The sequence below is a fragment of the Dama dama genome, chromosome 7 (assembly GCF_033118175.1).
Source record: "Dama dama isolate Ldn47 chromosome 7, ASM3311817v1, whole genome shotgun sequence".
NCBI classification, from domain to species: Eukaryota; Metazoa; Chordata; class Mammalia; order Artiodactyla; family Cervidae; genus Dama; species Dama dama.
The window spans coordinates 39,522,207-39,544,526 of NC_083687.1; the positions used below are offsets into that span (position 1 = coordinate 39,522,207).

Sequence of the window (22,320 nt, forward strand, 5' to 3'; positions counted from 1 at the left end):
GATGCCCATAGCAGCCTCCTACCTGCATTATGACAACCCAAAATGTCTCCAGACATTGTCAAATATCCATCCCCAGGAGGGCAGAACTGCTCCAGTTGAGAACCACTGGCCTAGGAGAACCTTTAGTGTCTTGGTTCTCTCTCTAGTCCTGAGCTCCCGGCAATTTTTAAAAGTATCATTGCAGGGCAGCTTGGAATAACAGAGAGAAGGCAGGAAGAAAAGCTATAACCAAATATGCACCAAATCCATGATGATCAAAATTGCTCTAAACATATTTATAGTATAATTAAATGCAACAGGTCTATCTATCTAAAGACATCTCTAATTCTCTTTATATGAGGAAGTGGAGCGCTAATGCAAGGTTTAGACTGGAGACCTGTTTTCAGCCCCATCTCTCCTACTTACTCACCACATCTAGGAAGACCTAACCTTCTGGTCACTTTATATGAACCTGGAGATGCAGGCCATGAATTGTCCCACCTTATGGATAAGTAAACTGAGGTCTATAAAAGCGAAATAACTTTGCTGAGCCCCCGCAGCTCAAGAGATATTAAAACTAAGTAACTGCAAAGTTCTAACCTCTTAACCTCAAGGTGGGGGAAAAACAAGTCACTAAATGTCTCTGACCTTCATTCCGTTTCCTCACCTGCAACCCAGAAATAACATTTCTCAGTATTTCTCAGAATCGCTGCAAGAACTTAAATTTCAGTTCAGCGAGTTGTTAGACAGATGGCAGGGATCAAAGTCCCGGGTGCAGGCAGGCGGTGATCTTCAGCGATTTCTGAATGACTGTGGCATTCTCTAGGCCTGCTGCACTTGAACTGTGCCCATCTCAAAGGCCAGAAGAACCACACCCTGCTTCTGAGATCTACTTAGACTAGAAAATGAACTGGAGCCAACTCACGGTGAAAGCGCACAATCAGGAATGCAAATGTAAACAGTAAACAGCATAATTAACCCTTAGGACTTGAAAAGAGGAGAAGTGAGCGACACCAAGTCTGGCTGGGAAAGGGTGTGGTAACTGACGGGAGGACCCCGCCCTCAGTGGCTTCCCCTCCTTGCCAGGGGCCCAGTCACCTCCAGTGGAACACCCAATGCATGGGTGCAGCTGAGTGGCTACCCTGAGCCCCTAAGTCCTCCCATAGCTTAGTGGACAAAGGCACAGGGGATCTGAGCAGAAGGAGGCCATAAAGATCGCTCAAACCTAACAGATAGGAAATGAGCCAATGTGTGAAAGAACTGATCTGGCCCTTCCAAGCTGTGAGCCCCACCAGGCCCCAGGTCCCCACGAGAACCCTGACCCCCCAGCAAACCCCTCTGCAGGCTGGGCCCTGGCCCATCCTTCTTTCCTAAGCAGCCTCCCAAGAAATCACCGCGCAGTCTGGCCCGCGTCCAACAGTCATATTTGTCACATACCTATCTTTGCAGGAGTAGATTCGGGACCCAATTATTGTTTTGAACTTCTAAAGGAAAACGCCATTTGGGCAGCACGTTCCCTAAAGCACAAGTGAAACGTTTCATCTCTGGGTTACAAAGTCCCACTGGGGTAAGAAGCAGCTGTGGGTGTGAATACAGGGAAGGCTCTCGATTCCTATCACAGGATAAGAAATGCAATGAGGTTGAAGTCCATTCAATATGCTTGAGGGGAGGGAGCAGTTAGCAACGGTGGGCAACACCCCACTGCTTTATTATGGAGGCAAAACCAGCTAACGCAGTGCCTTATACAGAACTTTTAATTCTAAGTCTATTTCCCTATTTCCCCCTACCCCCCCAGTTATCATAGTGGGGAAGGTACAGATAGGTGGTTTGGAGTAGCAGTACATCACACAGGCTGTTCGAAGAAAAAATGTCTCACCCATCGTTCCATGAAGCCGCATTTAGATTCTAGGTCTAATTTCAACAGATATCAGCACAACGGAGCTACGGTTACAGCGGACAGATCATTTGTCAAGAATGGAAAAAGCCAGGATGCCAGGGCAGTTGTACTGGGGGTGGTGGGGGCGTGGATGGAAAGGAAAAAGTGAAAGTATATTTTAAAAGAAAGATGGAGAAGAACGGCTAATAGAGTGGGCAGAGTTAAAACTTCAGCCCCAGGAGCGAGGGAAAGCCCAGGTCAGCAGAGGTGAAGCCAGGGCGTTAGAGTTCCCGGCACCACGTGGTCACCGCCAGAGCAACCCCACGGCCCACCTGGGGGTCACAGTCCCGGGACAGTAAGTGGTGACTGGAAAGATTTGCCCAGTGGGCAGGTGGGGCTGAAACGGATATACCAGCCATCACTGCAGACCTAAAATCAAGGCCGGGCAGCCAGTGCTAAATAGGTAATAAAGTAATCATACATTTACCTTTCAGTCTGGAAGGAAACCTTGCAAGTTTTCACAAAATTAAGAGTGCAGTCATGTAGCAAAAGAATTCTTTGATGAAGTGCCTTGTGTTTTATGGTAAAGTGGGCTGATCAAACAAGTGAACAACAAAACACAACTATATATTATTGTTTTTATAGAGGTCCCTGAGATTTAATAGCTACGCCTCTATCCTTACACCTGTGACTGTTGAAGAAAAGGGAAAAAAATGAAAGAATTTAGGACATTAAAAAACAAAATTTGACCTGCTGATTGCCAATTTACTGCACACGAGAAATTCACTAAGCATCTAGTAATTTACATTCGGGGGGTAGTAGTTCTTCCCCGGCTATTCTGTTAGGTATTTTAAATTATAATTTCAAATGGACTCATTGTCACAGGCCTCTGGGTCCATTTTACACACAAAATCAATATACTACTACTAATAAATAGGATTACTTTTCCACGGCTCCTGGGGGGAGCTCAGCTGGACTTGTTTGGGAGGCAGTTTCAAAGTTCTCCGAAGAAAATTACTTTCCTGATGTTCACCCTTAAAAACCCACAGAAGACACCCGAGAGAAACTGAATCCAGAGGCAACCAGCAGTGGGATGGCAAGTCTTAGACTGGTGCTTGGGTGCTCAGGCATGACCGACTCTTTGCGGCCCCATGGACTGTAGCCCGCCGGTTCCTCTGTCCGGGGAATTTTCCAGGCAAGAATACTGAACTGGGTTGTCATTTCCTACTCCAGGAGATCTTCCCAGTCCAGGGATTGAACCCACGGCTCTTGTGTCTCCTGCACTGGCAGGTGAATTCTTTGCCACTGCACCTCCTGGGAAGCCCCATAGACTGGTAGGAAGATGGATTTAGACACAGAGAGAAAGCATCCCTGTTTAAACCCTCCTCTTAGGATCTCTGCAGGCCTTTGTTCCTCCAACACGTGCTGCCCTTTCTCTGAAAATGTAGAAGCTCCCAGGGTCCTGTCTGTGGCCTCTTCCATCAAAATTGCCCCTCCTTTAACATCCAGGGCTGTGTATGCCTCACCTCTGTATGATCCATGCCCTGACCCAAAGATACTCTCAGAGCCGAGGACGAGTTAAATCAGTATCCTGGTTGCCTATCCAGATGCCTAAGAAGCATCTGCTAAGTGATTTTTCTCCTCTCACTTTCTATATTTTACACTGTGGCCCCACCTTGACTCATCCTAAATTGGAAAAACTACTCTTGGCAAAGCCGGGTCTTTCAACTCTTCCTGCCCCACTGTGTGAGATCTTGTTAGGTCTTCTTCGCACAATAAAGACTGCTTAAGTGCCATCAACTGCCCCACAGAACATAGAAACAGTTGATAACCCACCCCAGACAAAGGCCTGTAGGTATCCCATGAAGACACTCCACGTGTCTGGGGGTGGGCGGGGACCATCAGAGTTAAGGGAGAGGTTTGAAATCCTTTCTCGTCTGGAAGTGTAGCTGAGGACAAACAGCTTAACCACTGAGCCTCACCTTCCCCCTTTACAGATGAGGGAGGGTTGCTTTACAAGATGAAATAATATATATAAGACATTCATTGCCATTCCTCGTGTACAAAACTATTCAATCAGGTTGTTGTGGGGGTGGCTTAGTCACAATAAAATAGGCAACTGTTATCTTTCTTATGGCCCCAAATTGACAGTGGATAGGGGAGAGAGAACCCCAGTCTGTACAATTGCAAGAATGTATAAAAAAGAATGAATAATGAAAACCAGTAAGGAACCAATAATGAAAAGCAATTTTAATGAAAAAACCAAGTATAAGATGAAAGGGGATGGGATTTTTCCAATTTATAGCACAATATAGCATAAAGTTACTGTATTTAGAGGGATGATACTTCCTTAGAAAGAGACAAAGGTATCAGTAGAGCAGAGTAGAAGGTCCAGGTACTGATCAACACAGATCCATGCATGAGGCTGCACATGCACATGCACACACACACACACACACACACACACACACACCAAAAGTGGCATTTCAAATTCATGGGTAAAGGCTGAACCTCTCAATAAATGGCACTAGTATAACTGGCTATCCATTTGGGAAAAATACAGGGTCAGATCTTTAACACCTACATATAACCCCTTCCAAAGAGGTTAAGCATCAAAACAATAAAATTATAAGATCAGAAGAAGAACACAGAGAATAGTTTACAATTTGAGGATTAGGAAGGGCCGCCAAACTGACAAAAGCAAAGACTATAATTTTATATATTAAAAAATGAGCAAAATTTCTGTACAGAGAAATACATCTCACAGATAAAAGAAAAATGACAAACTGGCAAAAAAAATATTTAGTACACACACGTATGCACACACATACATACAGAGAAAGTGCAGTATCTGAGAAGCTCCAATAAATCAGTAAGAAAACTATAAATAGCTGTATAAACACAAACGATAAAGGATTTAAAGAAGCAACTCACAGAAATACATTGGGCAGAGATGCTTAAATTGACTAATTCCTCTCTCTTTCATCATTTGTAAAATCACAACAATAATCATACCAAACTCACCGGGATGTTGAACTTTAAATTAGTAAATTTCATTTAAAGTGCTTAAAACAATCATGTCACATAAAACATCCAACAAATATTATTAACCAGCAGCAGTAATAATAGCTGCAGTGGTGGTGATGACAGTCGTATAATTAAAGAAACACAAAACAAGAATCAGGAGATAGTATCTAGCATTTCTAGCAAAACCATCATGAGCAAAACTGCAAAACAACTAATGTGATCTCATATTGTAAAGAGTACGAGAAAAGAAGCATTCTCCATACTGGTGAGAGGAAGAAGAACAGCTTTGGCTTTTAGTGGGGGGCAATTTGGCCTTATCTACCCAGCATTTTGGGTTTCCAGGTAGCTCAGTGGTAAAGAATCCACCTGCCAATGCAGGAGACATAAGTTCAATCCTTGGGTCGAGAAGATCCCCTGGAGAAGGACATGGCAACCCATTCCAGTAGTCTACCCTAGAAAAATCCCATGGACAGAGGAGCCTGGAAGGCTATAGTCCATGAGGTTGCAAAAGAGCCGGACGAGGCTTAGTGACTAAACAACAACAATCCAGCATTTTACTATATGTGTCCTGTGACAGAAATTCAATATATGTACAGAAATCTACATATTCAATACAATATATGAATATGTATTCATAGATATGAATGTGTCTACATATTCAATATAATATATACAATCTACAAATTCAATATATGTATAGAAGTCTACATATAAGAACTTCAAATGGAGTGTTAGCTATAAAAAATTCGAATTGCCATGTTGTACACCTGAATCTAATATAATATTGTAAATCAACTATACCTGAAATAAAAAAATTTTAAAGAAATCTAGACTTCAGAAATACATGCATACACAAAAACATATGTACAAGGATAAGCAGTGTAGAACTGTTTATAAAATTCAAATAGGAAGAGTTAACTACATTCTGGCATATCCCACATAATGGGCAGCAGTTCCTTGGTGGCTCAACTGGTAAAGAATCCGCCTGCAATGCAAGAGACCTGGGTTCAATCCCTGGGTTGGGAAGATCCCCTGGAGAAGGAAACAGCTACCCACTCCAGTATTCTGGCCTGGAGAATTCCAAGGACTGTATAGTCCATGGTGCCGCAAAGAGTCGGACACGACTGAGCGACTTTCACATACAAGGTGTAATGGACATCAAGATGGAAATACATCTAATACCTGTTAAGTACAAACTGCAAGCTGCAATTTGCATCTGCATATAAGATATATATTTGCAAGTGGATATAAAAGGGACAAACCAAGCTGTGGTAGTCACCTCTGGAAAGTGAAGCAGGATTAGGAGGGAGTGGAGAGGGTATTTCAAATTTTACTTCACTGACTTAGATCATCTTTGATTTCTTTAAATAACAAACCTGGACTAAAAACAAGTATTTTCCCTTTAAAAAAAAAAAAAAGGCAACAAAGTCAGTGTTATCCTAACACACACCACTGGATGCCTGAGTGAATGACAGTGTCCATTATGTTCTTCCAGCAGAAGGCAGACTCCCGACCCTGCAGGTGAGCTCCAGAGGGGAGCCGGCACAGTGGGAAGATGCTAACAGGATGAGTCAAACCCCTGTGTTCTGACTCAGCTAATAACCTTCTGATCGCAAACCCAAGGCAAGACCAATTTCTGCAACTGTCCACTTGGCAGTTAAGTTTCTCAGAGTAAATTAGTAAGTTTGCATTCCAGTTCATCAACCTCTAGAACTCTGATTTACACCAAGTAGTCCCCAGGGCAATAAATAAATAAAGTCCTTAATCTTGCCAAGTTGGGGTCTATGTCTAGTCTGATTGAGTGCCCTTCTCCAAGGTGCAAAGAGCTGGAGATTTAGCTGACTTGAGGGGGGCAGCCCACAACCTGACCACTGTAACTTTATTCTTCCATTACAGCAAAACTCCAGCACTTGGTAACTTGTTACTGTCAAATGTCACAATGCGAGTTTAGATCCGCCTAAAAATTATTTATCAAACTCAACTATGCAGCCAGCACGGCTCTAGTCTTTTGCTTCTAGTCTAGATACTTCTTTGACTCTGCACGGCACAGGGGAGGCCCACACCCTGGTCCCCAGCCCTGGTTTTGGACAGGGTGGGGGGCGCCAAGTCAGGACAGATGTTCAGAGGTGGCGGCACTGCAGGGCCACACCCTGGCCACCCTCGCCGTGTACAGGAGCCAACGTCGAAAGTCAAGGACTGAGAAAAGCCGATCCTTATTCTCGAGTGAGGCAGGAAGCGAGAAATGAGTACTGCTCGCCTTCTTTTCCCAACCTCTATAATACAATCAACCACAAATGATAAACTGAAAACCATCACTGTAACCAGAAGCTGTTTTGGCTGAAGGTGGGCAGATGGAAGGGCGGTGGGGTGCAGGAAAGGCCCACCAATGGCCAGAGAGACACTTGTAGAAGAGGACAGCAACAGGATCAAGCTGGACCACAGTAAAGCTTTATAACCTTCCATGTGCATTTTCAAGACACAACCCTTTATCAAAAGGAACCATCAGTCCATCTCAAGCACGCCTTTTAACATAATCAACATAATAGTAATTAATTAGCATTTGTAAACTGCAGATGGCTGCTATATTAACAGATTCCATATAAGCAGAACCAGGTTTGGGTGAGTGAAGTAAAGAATTTCTGTTAATCTGATTAGGGTTTTAAAAAAATAAAAATCCATCTTTGGGACTTCCCTGGCAGTACAGTGGTTAAGATGCCACACTTCCAATGCAGGCGGTGCATGTTCAAACCCTGGGCAGGGAACTAAGATCCCACATCTCTTTCAGACAAAGAAAAAAAAATCCATTTTCATGAAAAAAAAAATAGAAAAAGAAAAATCAGGTAACATCTACTTCTTTTAGGTCTCTATTTAATTACATACATATTTAATACAAGTTTTAACAGATCAAAACTTCTGATTCCATGATTTTGGTTATAATTTATACGATGGTTATTCATACTCAAACTGTCTATAGTCAAAAGCTTTTCACATAAATAACTGTGGTATCTATTTAATGCCTTTATTGGTTTTCATAATGAGTTGGGAACAGGGGCGGGAATTTATCAAGTGGCTGGACACTCTGTGCCCAGCTCCAGGCTGGATGCTGGCCCAGGGTCTCTCATTTCATTTACTCCTCACGGTATCTTTAAATACCCAAATTACCAGACATGTAAGGAGAGCTACCATTTCATCTCCAGGGAAGCCTGGTCCATCTAGCTGGCTTATGATGTGAGGGTTTTTTTTTTTTTTTTTTCTGGTGCTAGATAGAAAAGAATGGGATTCCCTGGTGGCTCAGATGGTAGATACCTGCAGTGCAGGAGACCTGAGTTCAATCCCTGGGTCGGGAAGATCCCCTGGAGAAGGAAATTACAACCCACTCCAGTATTCTTTCCAGGAAAATCCCGTGGACAGAGGAACCTGGTGGGCTACAGCCCAGAGGGTCACAAAGAGTCAGGACACGACTGAGCGACTTCATTTTCACTTTCACTTTCAGATAGATAAGAGGGCGATTAAAAGAGAAGACATTAAAAGAAGGAGCATAACGGTCAAACACATACATCACAAGCCTCTGGAGAAAAGGGAAGGAAGCAGTTTTCCCATTCACGGGATGCAGAAAAGTCCAAAGAAGGCTAAGAATGTCTGTGACTGAGTTCTGCGCTGTGGCTTGCAGGATCCTCCTGTTTCAAGGAGGGAGGCCGGGCCCAGAAGAGATCAAAGCACACTGCCAGTTTTGAACTGTCTCCATACATCTAAGACTGTCTTTCGTAAGCTCTGCTGTTTTGGGAAATGTACTATGTGGGGCAGGGCTTTCCTGGTGGCTCCGAAAGCAAAGAATGTGCCTCCAACAAGGGAGACCCCGGTATGGTCCCTGGGTCAGGAAGGTCCCCTGGAGAAGACGGAATGGCAACCCACTCTGTATTCTTGCCTGCAGAATTCCAAGGAGGAGTCTGGTGGGCTACAGTCCATGGTGTTGCTAAGAGTCAGACACAACTGGGCGATTCACACACACACACACACACACACACACACACACATACACACTATATGGGCAACTCCCTCTCTGATGGTAGCACGTAACACAGCCCAACCCAGACCGTGGTTTCCCCTAGTCTTTTTTGTTGAGAGGCATCTTTCCTCAAACCACGCCTCTCAAACTTGATGCTTCAGAACGACCTGGGCTGGGGGTACCTGTCAAACCCCAAGCTGCTGGCCACACCCAGAATTTCTGAGTCAGTAGGTCCTAGGGTATAAATCCAAAATTTGCATTTCTAACAGGCTAAGTGCTGCTGCTGATCTAGAACCACAGATTTAAGAAACAACATTGTAAAAACAAAGAAAAAAAACATAAAACAGGATCGATCTAACACAGGGACGGGTGCTCTGGGACAACCCAGAGGGATGGGACGGGGAGGGAGGTGGAAGGAGGGGGGTTTCAGGCTGGAGGGGGCACATGTGCACCCATGGCTGATTCATGTTGATGTATGGCAAAAGCCACCACAATACTGTAAAGTAATTGTCCTCCAATTAAAAAAAAAAAAAGACAGGAACGGTGGGAGGTGGGTATTTTGCCAAAATGTGGCAAGATTTTCATCAATTGTGATCCAAGCCACATGAAGACAGGGGATTTTTGTGTCTACACTGCTGCATCCCCAGAACTCAGAACAGGGGCTGGCATATATACTCGGTGCCCCAAACATACCTGCTAAGTAAGTCAAATGGATCAGTTTGCCCCGTGGTGGAAACTGGGGCCGGCACGGGGATGGAGGTGCGAGGGAAGTGCTTGTGGAAACACCAGCAACAAAGGGAATGGCTTTTAATAGCTGAACTGCTCTGAGAGGGAAGCTCAGCTTGATAGCAATGATTGCAACAACAGCAAAACGATACACATGATGACCACAAACATGTCAGAGTATATAGTTCGCGGCTAGCGCTGGAGCCAGCACTTAACATGCGTTAGGGCGTTCAATCTGTACAACTACCTATGAGATGGGAAACTTGATTCTCCTCATTTAACGGGTGAGGAAACAGGTTAGAAAGTAAGTAATACGACCAAGTCCTTAGTCTATCTATGGAGAAGCTGGTCCTGAGCAGAAGGTCCCTGTTTTTTTAAGAAAGTCTTTACCCAGTTGAGTCAATGATAAATGCAAAACTTCTTTGGCCTTCGTGGAACTGCAGACTTTGATCCCTTCTTCTCCAGGTTAGGGAGGGGCTTCGAGTGGCCCATTCCTAGTACGCCTGCCTGATTGGTAAACAGACAGGGCTTTGCTGGCTACACAGAGCCTGTCTTCTCTATATCATCTCTCAGTGTTGGACAGTGATAGCAGCACTGGGATCCATGTGGTTCCATGTGGGCTTGGGCATGCCCAAGTTAAAGAGCTAGTTCAGTGGTTCATTAACAGGCCGGGGGAGGGGGACAGGCGGAGGTGCAGGCTGAGTTTGCCCTCAGGGGATCCTGAGGCAACGTCCGGAGTCCAGAGATATTTTGCTTCTCGTAATTGGAAGGTGCTACTGGTATCCAGTGGGTGGAGGCCAGTGACACTGCTCAATACCCCACGATGCACCGGACTGCCTGCCCACCACAAGCAGGAGTCTGGCCAAAACATCAATGGTGCTGAAACGCTGCTCCTGTTTTGACCCTCCAAAAGCCTGCTCCATCCTCACCGCTAGGGTTGGATCCCTGGGAAACTTCATCGATACTCACTTAGGGCCCTCACCATTTTTGTCTCATCTTAGTTACTGAAAAACTTGTTTCATCTCCCCTATCTCCTGATGAACTTGAAGGCAAGAGTATCTTAGTCACTGGAGCACCCAGAATACTGGGAACCCAGTCAGCTCAGAGTGGGTGTTCAGTATCTGTCCTGTAGTTTGTTTTCCCTCAAATGGGTAAAAACACTGAGAATTCAGATGTAATCAATTCTCAAGAGCTCCTACCACGGAGGAGGGGTGGTGGGGTGTATACACTAAGTTAGGAATGCACAGTACACTTCCTATAAACATAGCTCATTGAATCCTTTCAATTACTGAAGGAGACAGGAACACTATTTTCAGTAGTTACAGCTCATAGATGGAATTTGTGAAGGATCACATGCTGGTAACTGACAGGGCCCATTTCTGGAGCCAGATCGCCAAGCCCTCTGCTCCCTTCGTACCCCACAACCAATGCCATGGGTCCCCAGAGTTGAAAACCTCCCTCCTAAAGACCAGTCCCAGGATTAGAGTGTCTGAGATGCTGGCAAGGAAAACAGGAATAGAAAAGGTTGAAAACTTTACCACATTATTAGTGGAATCATCACAAGTTTGGGTATCCACCACACCAACAAAAATCGGTCAATTCAAGGGTTATTGCAAGTAGGCTTAAACACAAGTTACATATTTAAAAATCAGTAACAAAGAATTTACACGGCTCTTTCATTTTTAAACTTTAATATGCTAGGACTTAAGAAAATAAATCCAAGATTTTTTTTTTTTTTTAACCTGTAAAATCAGAGAGCCTAGGAAATCATGGTCAAAAAAGCCATCTTAGTTCAAGACATAATTATGTGACCTTTCTCTATGCATAGCTCTCTCCAGCTGGCTCCTCTTTGCTTTGAGAGCCTGCAAACTGTGGGCTTTCTCAGAGCAGCCAGGAGCCAGGCCCAGACCTGGGAAAGCACGTCATAAATAACAACTGATGGCTCGTCTCTGGGAGCCCTGACAGTATTGATCTCCCCCCAACCCCAAATCAACCTGATGAATCTGTCTCGTTTTCATATTATAAAGGGAGAAGTGAAAATGAAAGATTTTTTGTAGCACCACATTAATTTTTTTTTTTTTTTTTAAAGTTAGGGAGATCAGTTCTTGGCTGGCTGTTGTTCATCAAGCCTTCCCCTCTAACCTCTGTGCCAAAGCCATATTTCTAGTGCTGGGTCCCAGCCTCTTAGAAAGCTGGGTGGCCCCTGGCATCCCTCACAGCCAACACATTCCAAACTCATCATTCCCTCCACGTGGTGCAAAACCCTGATGGAGGAAAAACTCAGTTCCATTCTTTCAGCCCCATAAGCTAACCATGTTGGGAGCCAAGGTCATGTATTTCTTCTCTCTTTCACCTTGCCTTTCACACCATCCCTGTTGCTGTCCTGCGTCTAGATTCATTGACACTGTAGCACTCAGGCTCTAAATGGTATGCCCCAATTCTCTTTCCAGGGGGATTTCTGGCTTTTTGTCCACTTGGTAACCTGTTCCAGGCAGGCCCAGACCCAACAGAATGGAAAGCCTTCCTACTATCAGGCAAAGCAAATCCCTCAAGGGCAGGGTGTCCAGTGAACTGCCATGGTTCCCAGCGGTGTTGGGTCAGGCAACAATGCTCACTTGGACCCCATAAGATTCTTGGCCTTTTGGGAAGTCCTTGTTTCACCTCCTTTGGGATTTGGGTCACATTTCTTTGGATGATTTGCTTTTGGCAATGAGCTAGAAATCCAGAAGTTGGGAAAAGGGGAGGTATGGGATACCGGTGCACCTGGCCCATGTTTCTGGGGTCTGCGAGGAAGGACTTGGGATGAATGGAATGTGCGCTGATTCTGGAGGCAGCTCCTGATTCTGCAGGTCATTCCAGCTGCAAGAACCCTTGCTTGTGCTCAACCACCTGCAGCAGTGTTTCCCAAATATTCCAGAAGGCCAGGGCACTTCTCTGACTGAGGGTAAAGTGCCTGGACACCTGCATCTGGAACACACGCTGCAGGCAATTCCTAGTCTCAAGTAGCCTGGAAAAAACACGGATCCCTTCTTTTTGACAGGTATCCGGGTCCGTACTATGGAATCATTACTGTAACGGAGACCATAGAGGATAAAGACAAAAAATAAGCAGAGACCTCGGAGCGAGGCTCCTTGGGTTCAATTTCACCTGCCTCACTCCCCAGTGAAACCCAGAGCTAGCCTCTTAACCCCTCACTGTCTGCTTCTTCCTGTGAAGAATAAGCATGATAATGATAGCCACTTCACAGGTTATATGGATAATGTGCTAATGCACGTAGAGCACTTAGTTTAGTGCCCTCCACGCGCGGGCACTTGATAAACATTAGCTATTATTATCCCATAGACCAGAGACTGCTGAGAGGCCGCGCTGAAGCCAGGATCTGGCCTAGAGACCTATTTTGTTTGGCATGCACATTTTCCTTTTTAATTGAGCCAACATTTAAAAACTGGTAGATTCCTGGCCATTTTAAGACACTTGAAGACCTGGCAACAAACGCAGCCTGCTTTCCCCTCTGGCAACCATCACCTGGGGCGGGGTCCCTTGGCACTCTTCAGAAAGGGCATTTCTTCTCTGTTCAAGACCAACCCCCATGCTACTTATTCTCACCTTCCCATACCCCCCTGGTGGCTCAGACAGTAAAGAATCCGCCTGCAGTGCGGGAGCTCTGAGTTTGATCCCTGGGTCAGGAAGAGCCCCTGGAGAAGGGAATGGCTACCAACTCCAGTATTCTTCCCTGGAGAATCCCATGGACAGAGGAGCCTGGTGGGCTATCGTCTGTGGGGTCGCTAAGAGTCAGACACCGAGGGACTAACACTTTCACTTTCCCATACCCCCGGCCCTTGCAGCAAGGCAATCTCTATTCTAGACCAGTCATCCCAAAGTATCCAGTGTCAGGTCTGCATATTTCCCTGTATGGATGCTGGTCCAGCTGGTCTGCTTATGCCTACTTCCTGCCTCCCTATTTGGCCTGGTGATGTCTCCCCAGCCATGATCAGCCTCCCCAGCCCTCCTTGTCCACCTAGTCCAGAGGTTCCAACTGAATGCACATTAAAATGACCTGGGACACTTTCAAAATCTCATGTCTAGAAGGGGGTACTTCTCCAAAGTGCCCAGGTGATCCAGAAGTACACCTGCACGTGCTCTAAGGTTGGTGACCACGGGAGCCATGGCCTCCCCATTCTGCTGGCCCAGCAGACACATCCTGTCGACACTGTACCTCCGAGGACGAGATGAGTCGTGTTTTCATCCTGACTCCTGTTTAGTCTTGCCTGCGACTCAGCTTGTGTTTAAAGCCTGGCTCCCCAAACAGACTGTAAACTCAAAGAGTGGGTGGATCACACACCTCATACTTCTTTTGCGTCCTCGACAGGAAGACTGGGGTGCCAATCACATTATGGTTGCCTGATGAAAAGGCCTCTTCTCAAATAATTGAGCATCCACGATGGAGAAGCCAAAGCAAGGACAATATGAAGACAAACCACAGGCCGGTTTTCTTGAAGCTTGTGGGTTTGGAGGAAGAGCGAGTCAAGGGCACCGCTGATAGGGATGGAAGGAGAACTAAGAAGTGCTACAGGAAGGAAGGAAGCAGGAACTCGAGGAAGGGGAGGCGGCCCGAGGCCCCGGGAATCAGCGGAGGCTCTGTGCAGGACGTGTCCTTGATAGGCCACCGGGAAGAGCCGAGAAGAGCGAGCAAATACATGCACTAGAGCCAAAGCTCCTAGCGAGCTGCAGTCCACGGGGTCACAGAGTTGGACATGAGTGAGCGACCGAACAACAAAGAAGGGAAGCAGCAGCACCTTAAACGCTGCGCCCGCCAGCATCCCAGCTGGGAAGAAGAACGGGAAGGGCGAGATTTCCCGGGACCTCAAACGGTAGGGAGGAGGTTGTAATTAATTTGATAAGTCATTCGAGCATCCTTCTATAAATGCCAGGCAGAGGGAGAGGTGAGGGGTAAGTGGCAGGAACAGGCATAACACACCAAACCACCGGGCACCGCCGGCCAGAGATGAGAAAGGAGTGGGGGTGGGGTCCACCCAGAGACAGACCCCCTCCCCCACACTGACGTGGGGACTTCCCCATCCTGCTGGGGCCCAGAGACCTCAGACATCCTGATCTCCGCCATTCTGTCTTAAGCCCTTGTTTACTGTACAGAGGTGACAGCACGTTAATAGTTGCAACTTTCGTAGCACAAATAATCACAGAAATAAAAATTCTAGTCATGAAACTATCACTACTGAGAGGGCTATTATAATAAAGAGCTTATTTTTCTGCTCTTTCTCCCAAGTCCATGCACAATTTATAAAGACATACAAAAATCCTAAAGAATACGTTTAGGAGAACCCGCCTCGCGGTTCACTGCTCCTCCCCATCACCGTCATTTTTAGAGGCATCACTGGGTTTGGATGAACGCTGGGGCTGGTTCTGGAAATAAACCACCGGAGGAAGGGCCTGAGACAGCATGAATGGAAAGAGCAATTTCATCAAGAATCCACCGAATTCTTCCCATGGGCCAGGCACTGGTCTAGACACTTTACGATATGAACTCATTTAATCTTCCGGATCCCATGAGGTAGGTATGATGATGCCCCCATTTTACAGGGGAGGAAATGAAGATGCAGAAGTTAGGCGGATTTGCCCAAAGTGACACAGTTGGTGAGAAAATAAGACCCCAGACACTGGCTTCACGCTCCATCGTCTCAATCTTCTACTTGGCTGCCGTTTACTTTGCCCTTTAGGTGGAGGGTATGGGTTGGGTACATAGAAGCTTTCACCTCTCCTAAGGGCCGCCAAACCTAGAAAGGCTCAGAAGGGATGGGGCCACAGCATGGCTGCTCGGGTTCTATTTCTGGAGCCTCAAAGCATCAGACACAGAAAAGGAGCAAAGGAGGGGTGAAGTCTACAGGCTCTGAGTGGACCTCCCGTGACCCCCAGTGTCCAGAGCTGCAACATTCAGGATCATAAAAACCAGAGCTCAGAGAAGCCTTTCTCAGCAGTCAGGCTGGAGGAGCCAACGGGATCTCCTGGGTAGCCAGGCATGAGCTGGCTGGGAGCACCAAGGGTGGTTAGCTCCCCCGCTTCCTGAGAGATGGACTCCATCCTCCGTAGAGCCCTCCAGGGGAAATCAGCTTCACTGTTGACCACAGGTCTCACCAACAGTTGCCCTGATCTAGACTGTACCTGCATGCGGCACCTTTCCGGTCTGTGGATTATAGACCAGCCATATATCCCCGCCTCCTAACTAGTCAGTGGACTACCGCCACATTGGATTATGTTTCACTTTTGGGCTTCAGGGCTTGAAGTGATTCTATTTTTAAGCTTTCTCAATTTCAGGAGTAAAAGAAGGCGTTTTAAGGAAATTAGTTCTGGCTTTTAGGGGATGAGGACTTCCTCTGAAAGAGTTAAACTGACCGGCCATTCTGTTTAGCCAACAGTCTTCAAAGACGGCAGGGCACCTGGTCTAAGGTCACTAGGCAAGGGCCCCTGACCTCTAAAAAACACAGCAGTCACCCAGGATGTAGACGGCCCAGACAGATCTCCAACACCAGAGCGACGACGTGCCCCTCTCCTAAAGAGGATGGCAAAAATCCTTCCAGGTTCTATTCTCAGTGAAGTATATGTTTCACTTTCCGAGCACCGGAAGTGTCATATCCACAGAAGTCTGCAAATAACACATAAAGCTTTAAACATGCTACTATCACGTTTCTATGAGTCAGTCATTCCTTCTGTTTTTTTTTTTTTTTTAAATTCCCTTTCACTGAACATCTAAAGGAGCTTCACTTATTTTGTATCTTTGAGAATGAGCTGTTACTCTAAAGCCAACTGTTCAAAGGACACTTTTGTATGTGTCTATTTTCAAAAAGTGTAACCATTCCTGAAGGCAATCTGAAATGTATTCTACTCATCCCAATTTTCCCATACAGGGCACATGGGACACAGTTAACTTTCTCTTGGCGAATGAGGCTTCTAAGAATTCAAGTCTCCGGTTTCAGTTCTGGCTTTGTCGCTAGTTAGCTTATGACCTTGGGTAAGTAACTCAACTGCACTGGGTCTTAATTCCTCACCTGTGAAATGAAGGGTATTGGGTCACATGATGATTCTTCTTTTACAGCTCTCACATGTTATGATTCAAAGACCATCAAGAATATCAATTATTGCCTGTGCTAATTATAAGAATTGTTATAAGAATGCTGCCGGGACACTAGAAATGGCCCCAGACGGTTGGGCTAAAGTAATAGAAAGCAGACGGAAGTCAATTACTTTTATTCTTCCTACCTCCTCTGAAGTCCTCTCTATTCCATCAGCTGTCTGTTCTATCAACCTCTGCTGACCTAAACCTAAACAGTGGTCTGTTTCACCCAGGTTCTCCAGCAAAGCAAGGTACACAGGCTTTGTGATTACAATCTGGTGACCAGAGGGTTTACCTCTTTGATCCAGGAGCTTGGGCACCCCTACTGTAGATGACCGTAGCCGCCACAGCAACAAGATTGATCCCCAGGTAAAGTTGGAGGCGGCCTGAGAATACATTCTTGTAACTCACACATTCTTTGAGTTCTAAAAATGCATTGCTTTGGGGGAAGAGTGTTTGAAGCAAAAGTGACAACAGAAAATAAACCGATTTCCTTTTTACTAATGCAGAAGCTGTATGTATGATCCCTCTCTATTATCCCATCCCCTTTGTGGACTCCTTGACCCCATCCCAGTTGCTGCTTTTTTGTCTCTTCTGCTCTACAACTTGTCCTTGTGTAAGATACATTTTCCAAGTCACTCTTGGAAGCCAAAGAGGGAGTCAGGGTAGGAGGAAGGAGATACCATTGGTGGTTTCCTAAACTCACTACTTTCCCAGTGGGCTGGACTTCTTACTCCCCTGAAAAATGATTAGTTTTAAAAAAAAAAGCGTCTTAGCCATTGTAAATACAGTACCCGAAACACTATTTTTAAGCTGCTAACAAGCATGAAAAATATGCATTAAACCACATGCCTAGTACCTCAAAGAATTCAGGGAAGTTCCTCTATTTAAAAACTAAAAGGAAACAGCATCTGATAAGAATTGCAATCTACCTTCTTTGCCATGCACTATTTGCAGTGTTGCATCTAGGAGGGACATGATTTAGTGAACACAGGCAGTGGTTGAGTTTTCACTCATCCTAGTTTAAAATGTTAGTAGAAAGTAGGTGGTTAAAAAAGAATTGGGAGTTGGTCAGCCTAGGAAAGTGGATGAAAACTGGACATACAAATGGAATATATGTAACTCATGTCAAATTAGAAAAGCAGCCAGAAAATCAACTATGAATAGTTGAAGCCTTGCCAAATGGGTCCAGGTCCTTTGGAAAGAGGCTAAAGGTATGGATGGTGTATCACTGGGAGTGGCAATAAAAGACAACTATGCATTATACCTGTAAGAAATGAGAATAAAAGCCACTTTTCTCTACAACCTTTCAATCTCCAGGTGCTGTTATTTATTCATGTCTAAGCTTAGAGTATTATTTTCTGTTTTCAAGTTAGCTTTTACACAACACAACATTAATCTCAGAATCTACTCTTCCAAGTATTATACAAGGTGACGATTTATAGAAAAACAGAAAAAAAAAAAAATCCTTTCCTGTTCGCAAGCTTGGGTTCCTTAGCTCACAGAGCCACATTTAAGAGTGCTTTGTTTCAGAGGATGATTAGAGTGGCACCATGGGTACTGATTATAGTGGAGCTATTTGTACTGCCCGAGTCTGGGCACTGCATTATATTAAAACTTCCATTTTGGGGTATGTAGTGACTAAAAATTCTCTCCTAGCTTAAACTTGGCACCAACCATCTATCTCAGCAGAAGCAAGATTATTGAGTACAGAACCACAGGAACCCAGCATTTTTCTTCTTTTATACTCATACAGGAAAAAAAAAAAAAGACTCAGCTGTAGCACCTATGGTTTCTCCATTCTTACACGGAAATTTCAAGCATTGTGGGTTCCTTCCCAAAGTCTAATCAGCGGGTTGCTGTGACTGGATCAAATTAAATCAGATGTGACAGGTCATTGTCTCTTGCATTAATAGATTCCAAACTTTCTAGAAGTGGGATGAAATCATTCAGCTGCTTTTTAGCAGAGGCAGAAAATGATGAAGCCCCCCTGTTCTAGAAAACAGCACTTGTTGACTGTGGTTTCCCTAGATCACTTCTGTGCCCAACAGCTCACCATCTGAAACTGCATTTACCTGGTGCATATCTCTGACATGGCAATGATGAAGAGCTCAGTTCTACAAAAGCTACAGAGTACAGGCTGCACCCAAGGGTGGTAGGTCCCTGGGATCAAGGGAGGAGCAAGGCCAGAAAGTGAGGGTGAGTTGATCTAGATTTGTCACAACTCAAGGCACAAGCTCATGCTTGGGCAGTACATCACTGCCATCTCTAACACAGGCCTGTCCTAGTGATGTGTCCCTATTTTAACCATTCTTGAAGATCGCCGTGACATATGGATTTAAACACTCAAGTTAATCAGGTACAGATAGTTATGTTACCACTTTAGAAGAGTTTTAGCCATTTTACTCACACATGTCAACAAAGGGGCAGTGTGCACATGTTCTTACATTATTTCTCTAAGTTAAAAAAAAAACCACAAACATTTCTGGATATTCATTTTATTAGGCATCTACTATTTGCCTGGTTCAGTGCTAAGTGTTTTACTTGCACTGTCATATTTAACCCTAAAAAAAACTTTCATGTTCATATTTCTTATTGCCCCTTTTTTACAGTGGTGTTGTGAGAGAGATTATTATTTGCCTAAGATCTGATGACTTGTAAATGACACAGGCAACTGCAGCTAGTAAGACCGTACTAAATGTGTATATATATATATAATATATATATTATATATATATACAAATAATAGATACACACATATATATGGACTTTTTCCCCACATTAATTAAAAAAAAAAAAAGGTGAAGAGTATGCTCTTAGTTTTAAATTCCAAAGACAGAACATGGAAATCAGAACCAGGTAGGTCTGCAACTCTGGCAACCTCAACAGGATTTCTCAACCTGTTTTGGATGGAAAGTGTTTAAACGATCTCTTTGCTCAGCCAATCACTTAGCTCTCCCTGTGCTGTCTCTCCTGCTTAGGGAAAGAATATCAACAAAAGTTCAAGACTTAAATAGAGAGCTAATACAATTTTGATAAGAAAAAAAAAAAAACCACCAAACTTTATATACAGTTTTCGTGTCTTTAGAATAATAATCTCATGAAAAGGAGGATAAAGTTTTGAAATAGCTTGGAAGGTGGTGAGGGTAATTTTCTATACTTAAATACAAGGAACTACAGAGAAGTTTGGCTACACAGTTTCAAAGACTCAGCCCAAGTGGGCTAAAATTCAAAAGTTAAAAAAAAAAAAACCGGTGGTCTCAATTTCCCATGATCAAAACTACCCTCCCATAAATCTGAATCCAATCCCAGAAGTATGTCAATAGCTGGTTGTTTCAGATTAGGTTTATGATATAGGGGCAGAACCGAGTAGGGGGCATATATGCTTGAAATATATCCAAGCATGTTTAGTTCAAGTCAGTAATAGTATTTAATGCCAGTAAAAGCGTGGCATATTCCTGTGACTGAGAATCCGGCACAGTGGATACTGTATGTGTGAGCAGGTCCTATACTCTTTTCCCCCCTGCTGGCAGACCCTAGTCACTAAACGCGATGAGAGCTTCTTTGACTGAGAAGGTATCACACATCCCTAGCAAGTATCTCCGGGGCTGAAAAGCACTTAAGACCCAACTCGAGGAGAAATTGAGAAGAGTCAGGAAATAAAATATTTCATTCTTCCCAGACGCATCTCTTGCCCCCGAAGTGCTGCCTGGGTGCTGCCGCTCTTAAAGACCTCTGCAGAATCTTGAGTCTCCCCAAATTTCAGACCATTCGGAGCCGAGACAAGGTGAGGTCAACGACGGGTACGACCAACCCACCATTTATCTAAACTGGGTCTGGTTTGTTCCTAGCCTCGTGGGGGCCAAGCCTCACCACGAGGGAGAAGACTGGAGGCATGGAGGAAGGGAATGCAGGAGAGAAAAGGAGAAAGGGGGAAGACCTCCCGGCCACACTTCTTTCTAGTATCAACAAAAAAAGAAGCCGCATACTGACCTAAATCATCTCTCAAAGGCGCTTTATAAATTACAGGGACAAAGGGAGGGGGTGGCGGGTGGCCTGGGAATCCTACAGACACCCTACCCTCTGACCCGCCCCCCTCCCCCTCCAGCACAAGGGAAGGAAGACAGAAAACAGAGCTCAACTCGGCCATCGGCGAGAAGCCCCCCTCCGATCGCCCATCCCTCGGCCCCCCTAGGAAAAAATCCACGTAAACGCCATACCTACCCCCTGGGGCGGACACTCCTGCCCCCCGGGTTCCTAGAACCGGAGGCCGGGGCATTTACTTAGTTACATTTTTCTTGCTTACTCATTTCCCTCGAGCACCCAACCCCCCGTTCCCACTCCAAAACCCCGCTCAACCGCCTACCCTCACGGCTCCAGCCCCCCAACAGAATCCGGTGCCCCCGCGGCCGCGGCGGCCCCCCGAGCCGTCCCGGTCACTAACCTGCTGCTGTAAGGGCATTTCCGAAACCAGCCTGGCTCCGGGGGGGAGGTGGGGGGTGCCGGCTGGAGAGGGGGCCCGGAGGGCCGAGCGGACCGGCGGCGCCGGGCGAGGGCGGGCGCCCGTGGAGGGGGGGGGTGCCGGGGAGAGGAGAGGGAGGGTGGCCGCGCCGGGGGCGGGTGCGAGGGCGCCGGGACGGTCCCAGGCCAGGGAGCCGGCGAGCAGGAGGAAGTGGGTGCCCCCTCTCCCCCTCCAGCGCCCCCTCCCGCCGCCGCCGCCTCCTCCCCAGTCACAGGCGCGTCCTCCGCGCACGTGTGCGAAACGTCACCGGCGGGTCCCGGGGAGAGGGACAGACCCAGGCGGCGGGACGGGAACACGGCTGCCCCCGCCCTCCGTCGCCGGGGGGCGGAGAGGGGGACAGGGCGGGGGGAAGGAAGGGGCAAGGGGAGAGGCGGGTCAAGGGCAGGCCCGGGGCCCGGCGAGGAAGGCCCGGGAGCTCGGGCCACGCGGGCGCCGCCGCGGCCACCGCCAGGATGCGCCCAGGCCGGGGCCGCCAGCCCGCGAGCCCCTCACCCCCCAGACAGCCCACGCCCGGGCCCGCACCCGGCTCCCTGCTCCACCGCCCCCCTCCACTCCCCCCAGCCCCTTTGTTGCCGGGAGTTAACAGATCCCCAAATGTGTCAAAACGCAACCTGGCAAGAGCCCCTGCACTCCGAGCATGCCTTAGGGACCCCCGGCTGCCAACGGGCCTCGGAGGCCGGAAGGGGGGGCCATCAGCCCCAGGACCCCCACCCCGGTTTCCACCCCCCGGAGTCTCCCACTCCCCAGTTCCCTACTCCCTCCTCCACCCCCTTCTCCATCCGGGGCGTGACCCCTTCCTACGCCCGAGAAAGAGGAAGCTTCGAGTTGGAGGGGAGGGGAGAGTGGGGGTAGGGAAAAGTGCAGGAAAAGAAGAGTAGGGGGGGCCACGAAAAGTTTCGGAGTGTTTGATGTGGTTCGCGCCAAGGCGATCCCCGCCGCCCCGCGCTCGCGGCGGAGCCCCCCGACCCTCCGGGCGCTGGCGGGGGGCAACACACGAGTCTTTAACAATAAACCCTCGCTGGAGGGGCAGCCGCCGAAGCCCGAGACCCTCTGCCCCG

The 22,320-nt window shown here is 46.6% G+C and overlaps 1 protein-coding gene across 6 annotated transcripts in view; it reads right to left on the minus strand.

Annotated features, from left to right (window-relative positions):
- Positions 1–22,320, minus strand: part of E2F3 (E2F transcription factor 3) — an 84,921-nt gene that overhangs the window by 61,447 nt on the left and 1,154 nt on the right. Inside the window, exon 1 of one of the 6 annotated variants that reach the window (XM_061147526.1) lies at positions 21,185–21,292. The exons of the other annotated variants lie outside the window; for them this stretch is intronic. Coding sequence (XP_061003509.1) covers positions 21,185–21,202 — 18 coding nt within the window. The 5' untranslated portion in view covers positions 21,203–21,292. Of the gene's footprint in view, positions 1–21,184; positions 21,293–22,320 lie in introns of those variants that run through there. 6 annotated transcript variants of the gene reach the window in all.